Below are 12,655 nucleotides of genomic sequence, written 5' to 3'. Positions count from 1 at the left end.
CTGGTCCCTGTGCTGAAGGAACTGGCGTTGCAGCTGGCGCATGAAAATGCACTCAGACGTTGTCGGGGACCCACCGAAAATTCAGCTTCCCACGAAAAACAGTATCGAACATGAGAGCAATAATCGAATTTACGAATAGACCAGCTGGGCCATTACTCAATCAATGCATTTCATTTAACATCGGCGGGCTACCCACAGTGGTCGCTTAGTGGCTATGGTGTTGCGCTGCTAAGTACAAGGTCGCAGAATCAATTTCTGGCCGCTGCTGCCACATTTTGATGGGGGCAAAATACAAAAACTCCTGTGTCTTATGCATAGGGAGCACGGTAAAGATCCCCTGGTGATCAAAACTAATTCGGAGTGCCCCACTACAACGTGCCTCATAATCAAATCGTGGTTTTGGCTCGTAAAACCCCAGAATTCAGAATTCAGTTAACGTCGACGGCCTAGCTGGTACACAAGGGTTTTGTTGCCATTTAAGCCCTCAAACATCTTATAGAGCAAACACTGGCTAGATGCGACTGCTACACTGTCTTTGCTAACTGCAGGAAAGAAAAATACAACCACCACATAAACGCAAGAGATATGAGAAGGAATACAGTGAAACGGCGTTAAACCGTAGTTGGCCAGAGCTAGGAAAAAGTATGTACTAAACGGTAGTTTTGTTTAACCGAAATAGCATGAGATCAACCACTTACCTGTAAAAAAATGGAACTCAGAGAGGGAGTGCGATGAAAGGGGGGCAAAACATGCAGTATTTGTTCACTTCGCGCAACAAAAGTGTTCGCTGATAGGCCGCGGCGGCCTAGCAGCGACGACAGTGGCCTCAAACTTACTGACGCTATGAAGCAGCTTTTCAGCTAGCCCCCTCTTCTCGGCAAACACTTGCATGGCAGATTCCTCATTGGCGTTACGTATTCTCCTCCATGCATGCGCGCAGTAGTGCTGCAGAAGTCACAGGGCGCCTTTTTCATTGGGGGGTGTTGTTCTTGTTGCGATGATTGCATTCGTGAGGCTGGCGCAACGCGCAGCTTCTGCCAATGTCAGGCCTGAATCGCCTGTGCTGTCGCTCTCCGTGTCATCCTTATCACTGTTGCTAGGCGACACTTTGGCAAAACAGAGGCAGTGATTGCAAAAAGTCGAACCTTGCAGCCGACATCTCTTCGCGGTCACAGGAGCTCTGCTGAGCAACTTCGCATTCCAAATGCCACACACCGTAGTCAACAGCAGATCCCTGTCGCTTGCCAGCGCCGACTTCGTGTCACGTTTGATAGCACGAACAATGTCTAATTTTTCTTCTATGCTGAGCATCCGGCGTCGTTTTTATCCTAGCTTCCGCATGACATGACAGTCTTCCCTTGCGTGACGCCACAACGCTCTCTGGCACGCCGCTGAAATGATGTTGATGTGGCTTCATGCACAAACGCACAGGGCGCTTGGAGGCCATTGTTCCAATCTCTGAGGCTTGTTGTTCTGCCAGGCCGCCCCATGGAGACGACGGACCGCCGTGTTTGTGTGACGAAAAGTGGAAACACTACTTGTTAACCAATATGTATGCAATAAGCTGGTACGGTTTATGTGGATATAAAACATGTTATGTTCAATGGCCGCTGAGTCGGGGATTTGACTTTACTACTTTCAAAACGAAACTACTGTTTAAGAGGGTATGGTTTAACGAGGTTTTACTGTACCAACACAGAAAATTAAACCTGAAAGGCACCACAATGTGTGAGAATGAGCATCTACAACCTGCCAGGCATGACACATAGCATGCATGATTGCATCGCATGCTTTTCATCAGAAAGCAAGAAAACCATCTAGCAAGGCGAAACAGGCCTTAGAAGATAATGAAAACCGATGGCAACTATTGCCAGTTAGCTGAGCAAGGTAAAAGTAATGAAGTGTCCATGTTGCACAATCCATTGTGTCCTCACAAAAATGGCAAGGAGCACTCATGACTTCTTTTTGTCGTCTGCTAACCAGAGAACTTCTGGAGAGCTGTCAGACCAAAATTGTCCTGGCAGCATGTGGTAGCCCACGGGTAGCCAGAACTGCCCAAACCGAGAAAGGCGAACACACAGTGGAAGTCTACCACACAGTGCGTGTAACAGCTAGAGAAAAAAAGAAATGAATGTCCGGGTGTGAAACTCTGGCAGCTTCATGGGTATTCAAAAGGGGGAAATCAAAGAGGCCCACTGTGTCTTGGTTCACTGGTCAAAAACACAAGCCTGTCCTATGTTATAAAATGTGTATCTGTGAAAAATATGGCATGTTTGAAAATATTTGTTGAATTATATGCTCCTGTGTGGGTCTTGCTTTCTTTTCTGTGTGTTTTTCGTGCAACTCACAGTGGGAAGCAGTGCCAACTTGCCCAACTTTCTGTTCTCCTGTTGAATCTATAGTGCCGTGATCCATGCTAATTTAATTTGTGGTTATCCAGCACTGTACGACTCGTTATAGCCACTGTACTGCTTTTATTTGGTTATTTACCCTCAGAGCTGAAGTGGCATCAGAGTTGAAGTTGGCACTATAATTTTCAGAAATGAGTTTTTTTTTTCAGGATGCAAACAAGAACATAAAAATACATGAAATAAAAGCGATACCTAAACAGAACAGACAAGTGATGGAGTTGACCCACCGTGGCCGCCTAGTCACTATTGCATTGCGCTGCTGAGCTCAGGGTCACGAGTTCAATTCTGTCTGCGGTGGCCATACTTAACTGGGGGTGGAATGTGAAAACGCTGGTGTACTGTGTGTTGGGTGTACGTTAAACAAAACCAGATGGTCATAATTAATTTGCAGTCCTCCACTACGGCGTGCCTCATAATCACATTGTGGGTTGGCTTGTAAAACCCCAGAATCTAATAGCATTAATATTTAGCTTAGTGATAGAGAGCTGCAAGGTTTGCTGCAGCCTGTTTATAAGGCCATGTTGTCTGCAGGAACTACGTGTGCCCCGGTACAAATGGAGCTGCCACTCCTCCTACGATGACAAACAGCAGCGAAAGTGCGGCCAGTACAGTGACCAATGGCCGAGGCTCCGTGCCACCCAGCAGCCCTATGGCGGTGCCTACGTCGTTGCGCCATCGGTCTGAGAGTTCCTCTTCAGTCAGCGCCGGCAGGTAAGGCACTTGATATATCTTCCCGCAGGACTGTCACTGCTTATGCATCATAGGTTACTAGGTTCAGTATTCTCAAGCAGTCGCCCGCCGCAGCGGCATAGCGGCTTATGCGTTGTGCTGCTGAGCCTGAGGGTTCATCGAATCCCAGCCGCTGCGGTGGCATTTCGAGGAGGGTGAAATGCAAAGACGTCAGCGTACTGTGCATTTGGGTGCACATTAAAGAATCCCAGGTGGTGAAAATTAATCTTGAGCGCCCTCACCACGGCATGCCTCATAATCATGTCCCAATTATGGCACATGAAGCACTAGGATCTAGTTTTTAATTCTCAAGCGCCCACCTTTGGGGATACAATCACTTTCACTAGATTTTGTGCCGAATGCGCCAAAGCATGCAGCTGACAGTGTTCCTGGCACTGTGCAAAGATAAGGCAACAGTGCAGAGCTGCATGAAGTATTGCGAAAGTGATCGTGTCCCCGAGAGTGATTGCTCGGACGTAACAGTCCCAGTGCTGAACGGAAAAGGCGAAAAAGGAATTCACTATGAAAGTGCCGATACGTAGTTCTTATTACCAGGACCACATTTCCGCTTTGATCACGATGTTTTCTGGTTTAATGAGCCCCTGTTGTTCTTGTTTTTCTTTTGTTCGAGTCTTTCATCTACGGTAGCTTTTGTCGGAAGAATTGTGCATCTTTCAGGCGCTTTTCTTCCTGTGTCATATCTGTTTAATGTTATGAACCATGATGTGCACTTGTAACTACCAACCAGCCAAGCTTTCTCCTTTTAATTACATCAGTGAGTTTTGGAACCTGTGTAGCCATTGCACTAACAGTTCTGGCAACTAAATAAAGAGGAATACCAAATTCCTTGAAAGAGATTAAAGAAGCAAGAGGAAGAAAAATGAGAAAGGTTCAGAAGATACGTCTTTTTCATGCGCCATATCTAGCAAGTCCTAAACAGTTCTGCACTCCATGTGTTAAATAATAGTTTGCGTCGTTTGGCTCAATGGTGGTTGTATGGCAAAGGGCAGGTGAGGGTGAACTCATTGAGATCTTGTGCTAGCTTTGTGCACTACAGATGACACATTTGTGAAAGAAAGCTTGTGTCCAGTTGTCCCTTCTTTTTTACTTGTGATAGCAAGTTAAACTTCGTGTTTGCAGTGGTTTGTCATCTTGTCTGAAGCCTCTTGTTTGTCATATGTCTAATCACGCATAAAAAGAAGATACAAAAAGAAAGGTGTGCACCAAAATGTGGGAAGCAACAGCCATCATTCAAATTTTAATTGGTTGATCATTCACCAGGTGCATACTTACCCAAGCTTATCAATGTGCACGTACAGTGCGTTATTGATGAGCAAGACCCTGTACGTCAGTGGCACCATGTGCAAGAGACACCTGAACTTGCTATTGCGAGTCATTTCAGTTGCAGCTTATTGCAGAGAGCCTTTAGCTTTTTTTCCCCCCCCATTCTGCACAGCTTCATTGTTGCCTGCCAGCATTCCTTGAACTGGTTCGCTTTTTTGTCCATGCCCTTTCCCCCGTCTCCCCCCATTTCTTGCCTTGCCAGTTGGCAGATCATCAACGGGACGGGCTCTGTCCGGAGCTCCACGTCTGCCCGAGACTCTCCCACGGCTTGGGAGCTCAACCGGAATTCCTCAAGCAGCCGGAGTAGCCTGTGAGAAAGCACTGTAGTAGAATCAACATTTGGGCGAGTCGGTGCTGGTAGAACATCTTGAAGGGGCAGTTCAAGACGACGAAGACAGGAAACGCACAAGACAGCGCTGAACTCACAACTTTATTAGAAGGCATACACGAACTTATGTGCTACAGCCATTACCCACATGCTCTCCCATCGATGACGTCATTATCAGTGCACAGGCAAAGCATAAAACCCTGTAATCTAATGCTACACTATGAGGCAGTTTAAAAACTCAAGTTCGCTGTCATGCAGATTTGATGAAGGCATGCTTACACAATGTGATCCTTTCTTTCTGATATAGTAGGCCTCAATAATCTCCCTCGTAGTCGGATCCTATGCGCGGAAACTATTGTGGTGTCTTCATAAATTGGAGTGGACCCATGCTCAGAGTAATGCCATGCGACATGCAAGTAGGCATTACCTGTTAGCAAGTGCCTATGCTCTGACAACCTAATGTTCAGGCATCGACCTGTTTGGTCGATATAGACGTGACCGTAGGAAAATGGAAACAGGTAAATGGAAAATGGAAAGGCTGCACTGTTAAGCACACGTCCCCGCCTGTGCAATGTAGAATGAGAGTTGTTTACGAGCTTCCATTTTCCTGTGGTCACGTCTATGTCGGCCAAACAGGTCGATGCCTGAACATTAGATTGTCAGAGCATACGCACTCGCTAACGGCTAATGCCTACTCGCATGTTGCGCGGCATTACTCTGAGCATGGGCGCACTCCAATCTATGAAGACACCACAATACTTTCCACGCATAGCAATCAGGTTACGAGAGAGATTATTGAGGCCTACTATATAAGACAAAGATAATGATAAATAACCTGGCAAGGGAACAAGAGTTCAAGATCACAAGTCAGCCTCTAGAGAGTTTGTGGAGTACGTTTACCTAGGTCAATTAATCACAGGGAACCCTGACCATGAGAAGGAAGTTCACTTAAGAATAAAAATGGGTTGGATCGCATACGGCAGACATCGTGAGCTCCTGACTGGGAGCTTACCGTTATCATTGAAAAGGAGAGTATACAATCATTGCATTTTACTGGTGCTGATATATGGCGCAGAGACTTGGAGGCTGACAAAGAAGCTTGAGAACAAGTTAAGGACCGCGCAAATAGTGATGGAACGAAGAATGCTAGGCATAACTTTAAGAGACAGAAAGAGAACGGTTTGTATCAGAGAGCAAACGGGTATGGACGATATTCTAATAGACATTAAGAGAAAAAAATGGTGCTGGGCAGGTCATTTAATGCATAGACTAGATAACTTTTGGACCATTAGGGTGACAGAATGGGTACCAAGAGAAGGGAAGCGCAGTAGAGGACGGCAGAAGACTAGATGGTGCGACGAAATTAGGAAATTTGCGGGTGCTAGTTGGAATCGGTTGGCGCAGAGCAGGAGTAATTGGAGATTGTAGGGAGCGGCCTCCATCCTGCAGTGGACATGAATAGGATGATGATGATGATGATGATGATGATGTCAGGAAAAAAAGTATTGTGTTGTGTAAGCATGCCTTCATTTAATTTGTATGACAGTGAATTAGCATTTTTAAGCTGCCTCATAGTGTAGCATTAGATTACAGGGTTTTGCATTTTGCCTGCGCACTGATAATGACGCCATCGATGGGAGAGCACGTGGGTATGGGACGTAGTACATAAGTTTGTGTATGCCTTCTAACAAAGTTATTTGTGAGTTCAACACTGTCCTGTGCGTTTCCTACCTTTTGTCTTTGGCGTCTTGTGCTCCCCCTTCAAGGTGTGAGAAAGCATGCTTGCGTATCCACCTCCCCTTTCCTCCAAGTTTCCCTTTCCATTCTTGTCTTTGCCCTTTCTTCATATGGACTCTAAGCAACAATCACAATCCTTCATCTTCATTCTCCTCTGCAACGTAGTTTCTGCTTGCCACTCTCCAGTCCTTGGTTTTCTTGTGCTCTGCTTCCTATGTTGTTTCCTTTTTGTGCGCTACCTTTCTTCCTTACTCTCATGTTACTAAGTTGGCCTAGCGACTGTGCTGCTCATCCCAAGGTCATGGATTCGGTTCCCATCCACGGAAAGCGCATTCCACTGGTGTGGCATGCAATAACACCAGCATTACTTAGATCAAGGCATATGTAAAAGATATCCGGTTTGATTAGGACCAAGTTAAGTGAAGTCAGGTGAAGTCGTATGGATGTAGCACAGCATAGGTATCTAATTTAACAAAGATCTTTTCATTCATAGTCGGGCTGCGTTTCTGCAGACTGCCGTCACGACTTGTTGTTGGAGCGCTCAGCCGGGGCCACACTTCCATGTCGCTTTCTGTTTCCTTCTTTTCTGCACGCTTTTCTGTTTGCCATGTGCACCTGTCGCCTTTGCACGCACCAACTTAGCTGTCTGCGACAAGTGTTCATAGTTGTTCACTTTGAACAACACAGCAGCAGTGCTTGCCGTGGGGGTCTGTTGCCTGTGCAGCCGCTTTTGCGTCTCTGAGTGCAACAGTTTTATGACAGATACCTTGGCAATTAGGCCTTCGCTCACTAGGTCTTGAGACATCTTATGGCCACCCAGCTCTGAAACTTTGCATGCCACAAGCAGCGCCATAGCACGCAGCTTAATGGGCAGGGGGAACAGTTTTCAGTAGCGTGTACTGCGATTTCACATCAGCAAATTCACTGCTTATCTTGAGGCCATGTGTACAGTGTCTGACCTGATTGGGCACCGGGAAACCAGAATGTAGGAATGCAAGCGCTCGTCGATGCACGCATGGGGATGGACAGAGCTTGGCTGGACGTATCAGGTGTTACCAAGCGTTGATGCAGGCACATGTGTAATCGTTCGAACTGTGCTGCGTATTTGTGGCATCCCTATGGGGCGGTGTCAACATATTTTAGTTGCACGCTTGTACTGTTGTAGCGCCTCCTGGCTTGCGCTGGTTTCCTATAGGCCTTGTTTATTGTTCAGCACGCAGGCTAAGGATCTTCTTTCAGATTACATGCCATTACCTCACATGTAATGCAGCTGTTTGCAAAGAGTGCCACAGAGTGCCTGTTTGTAAGCTTCGGCATCCTTTCTTTGTTCACCTTCCAGAAGCAGCCGTCACCAAGATGCACCCGCAGATCTTCCAGACCGGACGTTACCACGCAGCAAGTTCCTGCAACGTCGCCGCGACCGGTTGACGGAGGTTCGTCGCATTGTGAGCAACATCTACCTGAGCATTGTGGCAGACAGGCTCGCCACTCCAAGGACAGACGGCATCAGCAGAGTTTTACAAAGCTTCTACTCCTAGGGCCTGGCACTCAGTGAAGACACGCAGTGGGAAGACATTCCACTTGGGAATGTAATGGGTTCTGACGCACGCTGTCCGCGGCTACACACGGGAATGGAGGATGCGCTAAAATGGTTGGACAGCACAGTGTGCAGACAGCTGTTCGTCATTTGAGCTTCTGAGAAGCAAACGGGGATCTTCCATATGCGAACCTGCGGAGTGACGTGCAGACCACCTTGTACAATTCCTGCAGTAAGGAAGGACAGTCCTTAAAGGTGGCCTGTGCACGCATGTGTGTGTGCGTGTTTCTCATGTAAGGACAGTGAAGCGATACGTTGTTCTTATAGCTTTGGCTGCAATACGCGAATAGCAGCGCATTGATTGCTCCCCGTGGACTGGTCCGTGGATAGCAGCGCACAGGTTGCAGTCTACGGTCAAGGCTTTCAGCCAGCTGCAAAGCATTGAATAGGCAGAGTTTTGAGAAATGTACAATAGCGTGACGTGTGGACCACCATTCCAGTTCTTTCGAGCAGTCTGCGGGTGAGAAAGATAGACTTGGAAGATGCAACCTGTACATCTCGGACAAGAATAGCCAGAACGGTTGTGGGTGTCTGTTTCTGTTTTCAGCAGCGGACAACATAAGTTGCTTTGCATGAAATTGTTCTCATCACTGGAAGTTGAAATAATTTTCTTTGGCTTTTGCCTTCAATGCTGCTCGAGGTTATCAGTTTATATGTGACACGAGTATGCATCATCGAGAAGTGTTTATAGACCACTTAGTTGTACATGCCAAAGATGGGTTCTTAATTAAGCAGGTGCAATTTATATAGTTTTTCCTCGCGTGTTTTCTAACTTTTTTTTTTTTTTGCCAGACAATGCAAAGGTCATGGTAACCACCATCTTGAGAATGCTCGCTATTCTGAAAGTGCGTGTTTTTCTTTATTGTTTACATTTCTCGAGTTATGGCATTAGTGTCACATGTGTTTAGCACAGTTGGTGCGCCCCAGTTTGCTGCCGTGCAAACATTCGTGCCAGTAATGGTGTGCGATGTCTGCCGTAGTGTTGCGCTATCTCAGTGAAGTTCCACTGTCTACTGCTTGTAATAAGTGGCTGCCACCTGGGTGCGATGTAGGGTGTTACAAGTTTGAACAAAAGTGTGCTCGCATGCTTGCGCATGTACACAGAATGTGCCAGAAAAGTTCTTCCCTTTGTACATGAACGAGTTTTGTAGGATTTCTTCTTTTTATCACATGATTGTCTCTGCCGGGCTGTCTTCAGCTGTGCAAGTATACTAGTTGCGTTAATAAAAGTGTGCAAGGGCCGATAGAGTCGGGGCCGTGACTCGAAACGGGCAGTGTGCCCGTCGGCTTTCTCGTTTCGAAGACCACGATGCTGTTTTTGCTCAGAGTATTGTATGTAACAGCAATGCAATTCCCTTGTTTGTGTTTATCTCGAGGACTGTTGACGAGTGCCAAAGTGTTGCCCGGCTTCGGGCTGTCTGCCGTAAGCCTGAGCCTACAGCGTGTGATTCTCGAAGGAGGTGTTCCAATGCTGGATGAGCCCGTGTGTGTCGCACATGTCTTCCAGTGCGGTCCGGGTGAAGGTGTGATATGTCCTCGAGTGTGTTTTGAAATGCCCCCCTCCCCCACTCCATAGGAGCCTTCCTGTCCCGTTTGGCATCTTCGTGTTTCTTAACATGGGTACAGCACTTGCCGAAAATTTTGAAGCCGCTGCACATGTGACTAGAGTTGTCGTCACGAGATCCCTGTTTTTTTTTTTGTTTTTTTTTCATATGGAGTGTCTGCTGTCTACTGATGAGAGTGGATTGCAGTGCCACTTCTAGGCTAAGCTAGCCGTCGATCATCATAAATGCCTCTCAGCAATTGCTTAGCTACAGTTTCGTCGCAGAGCACACACAATGTCCACTTGAATGAACTGGAGAGGAGTGGTATTTCTCAAGCCACTTATATTTGGTAGAAATTGCTGAGGAAACTTCTTGAACTACATAAAGTGTGCATGTATTTGAAGGCTTTATAATGAATTTGTGCTTCCAAAGCTACTATGCATCACAAACATCACCCATGAACATCATGCAGTGCATCTGCTATAGGTTGGTGTGGTATTTCTCAAAGCTACTACTCTCTTGGATACATTGTTGAGGGGTGTTCTGGAGAGTGCACGCATGAATTCTTTAGAGAGGAGTGGCGTTCTTGAAGTCACTCTTTATCGCGAGCGTCGCCAAGGAACATTACTGAAGTTCAAGGGCTGTTGGTTTGAGTGGCATTGCCAAGCTACTAATTTTTTCAGGCATCGCCAGAGGGCGTTACTGAAGTTCAGTGACTGCTCAGCACACACCTGGAAGCGCTGGAGTGGTTCAATCTCTCCCGAGGTACTTCTCATTGCTGAGCAGTTGTCGCGATGAGCATGCCAACTACTCCAGTTCAAAGCTGCACATGGAGTGGGTAATAAGCAGAAGTTACATCCAGGAGCCAGCTTGGCGCGTGCAGCGGCTTCTAAGCTTTCGACAAATGCTGCACACCTGTTGTTTGCCATGTTGCCTTGACAGACGTTTATGGGTCCATACAAATCTTGCTTCCATAAAGGGGCCCTTTTGATTAGGTGCAGTGCCAGAGAATCATGGTTTACCGCCAATCATCGCGTGTTTGTTATGCACATTTCACGTTCACAGGTGTCGCTGCTGCTATGTTGGTGCAGTCTTTCCTGCAGCGAATCTGTGACCATCATCATTTTCATTCGTGTTGCACGTTTTCATACACTGCCATTTCGATACCGGAAGTACATCGTATTTGCACAAATATGACGCAAGGGACAGGGGCATCGACTTTTTGACAATTCAGAAATTGTAATGTAATATATAAGGATTATGTCACAAACTTACAGTATGGGATGCAGTCATGGTTGTAGGCTCAAGATGTTTTCCATTAGCACTGTGTGATGCAGTTGCATAAAGTGCTAAAGTCCTTGCAGGACCATGAGATCTCGGCCAATGGCAACTTGCAAAAGTATCGAACCATGCAAGCGTATAAGTAGCAATGGACCGCATTTTTCTGCTCATTGCGCCTTTCAATTCCTCGAATGCTCCCCCCTCCCCTCACGCACACACACATTTAGTGCACACATGTCTGTATTCTATTCTAGGACATTTGAGAGGTTGGCTCTCCCGTAAAACCAAGTCACTCAATTAAGCTGACCATATTTTGAATTACGAAATCAGAGGAAAATAAAGTGCCACATTATCTTTGAAGCATGGCTATGAACATAAATTGAGGTGTCCTCTCAGGCTCGTAGTAAAAAAAAAACAAAAAAAAAAACAAGAGATATCTTCGCAAGTTTTAGCAATTCCGCATCAGACACAGCAAAACCGCTGTCCATTGTCATTTTGGCTACGTTCTGTTGCTGGTTTACAATGGGGCTAGTGTTGAGGAATACCCGGCCATAGCTTCATTAAAGAAGATTAGGGTTTCAAGGATTTGTTGGCACAGATGGAAATGGGACGGGATTAAAGCCGAGACCAATGACGGCTTTCATTAAGAGACAAACGGAAGTGTTGTATTTGTGCTTTTACGGTTGGTCCGAGCGCTGCAATGCAGCTGCTGCCAGAGTTGGTTGCTAGCTGTGCCATTTTTCGTGTGACATTTGAGCACCTCACAAGCCCTCTCATAGGAGTTGGCTGCTAATGAGGTTTGGCTGTGTAGCATGTGCCTGATATGAGTAGTTCATACCTGGTCATTGCGTTTTGATGTGCTTTACGAGCACTTCTGTTTAAACTGCAGTGTGGTTTGAGAAGCTGTAGGTTTTAATCATCAACCAGCATCGGTCATGGTGATGCGTGTTGACCAAAAAAAAAAAAAGTGAACCTCCCATTTGTGAATATGTTCAGTTCGACTTAACCCATACATGCAAATTACTTTTCTTGTGTGAGAAAGTTTGTCGAGCGACTTGTCACTAACTTTGCAAAAGACTTGTGTGATGGTTGTTTTTTTACACGAGCGATTTGTAATAAAGGTGCTTGAGCAACGGCTCACTTTCTTAAGAAATTGTGTGGCAGCCTTGTTTGTTTTGCAGTACAGTCAACTTTCATTAATTCGACTCGGTTTAATTTGATTTTTCAATTAGTTCGATCCTGACCTGTGCCCATACAGCTCTGTGGGCCCAATATTTCGATCCGAAAGCTTGCCTGCACCGGATAATTAGAACTTGACCAGTCAGGTGACCCCAGTAGCAACCCCTTTAGTGGCAGCATGTTTTGGCAGAGCTTGGGAAACAGTGAATGCATTGATTACATGTCATCTATAATTAAAAACGCCTGTTTTCTGCCTGCCGTAGGAGGATTTTCAAGCAGTGAAGGTAGCTCACAATGCCTCATTTCGGTATTTACCCATTTCTAATTCGCACTTTTTTTTTTTCACAAGAAAATTGAGCCGAGAATTGCTTGCCCGGTGCAATCGAATACAAAGCCGAAACCGTGTTCGTACGCTTTGCCGCATAATACAGCTGTACTGCGGCAGAGCTGACTTTAAAAAACCGTACGGCGAAGCTGGTTTAATAAAACCGGCAGCCGTTTTGCA

General features: G+C 46.1%; 1 protein-coding gene across 2 annotated transcripts in view; it reads left to right on the top strand.

The window, feature by feature from the left end:
• The window catches only part of LOC142557422 (phosphatidylinositol-3,5-bisphosphate 3-phosphatase MTMR14-like), a 40,697-nt gene extending 29,296 nt beyond the window's left edge, over positions 1-11,401 (top strand). Inside the window, exons 18-20 of one of the 2 annotated variants that reach the window (XM_075669259.1) lie at positions 2,943-3,122; positions 4,687-4,794; positions 7,889-11,401. In XM_075669259.1, the coding sequence (XP_075525374.1) occupies positions 2,943-3,122; positions 4,687-4,794; positions 7,889-8,087 (487 nt within the window). In that variant the 3' untranslated portion in view covers positions 8,088-11,401. The remainder of the gene's footprint in view (positions 1-2,942; positions 3,123-4,686; positions 4,795-7,888) is intronic. The other variant, XM_075669260.1, reaches the window with a different exon arrangement.
• The last annotated feature ends 1,254 nt before the right edge of the window (positions 11,402-12,655 follow it).

The sequence above is a fragment of the Dermacentor variabilis genome, chromosome 9 (genome assembly GCF_050947875.1).
Source record: "Dermacentor variabilis isolate Ectoservices chromosome 9, ASM5094787v1, whole genome shotgun sequence".
NCBI lineage: Eukaryota > Metazoa > Arthropoda > Arachnida > Ixodida > Ixodidae > Dermacentor > Dermacentor variabilis.
This window is presented reverse-complemented; position numbering and strand designations above follow the sequence as displayed.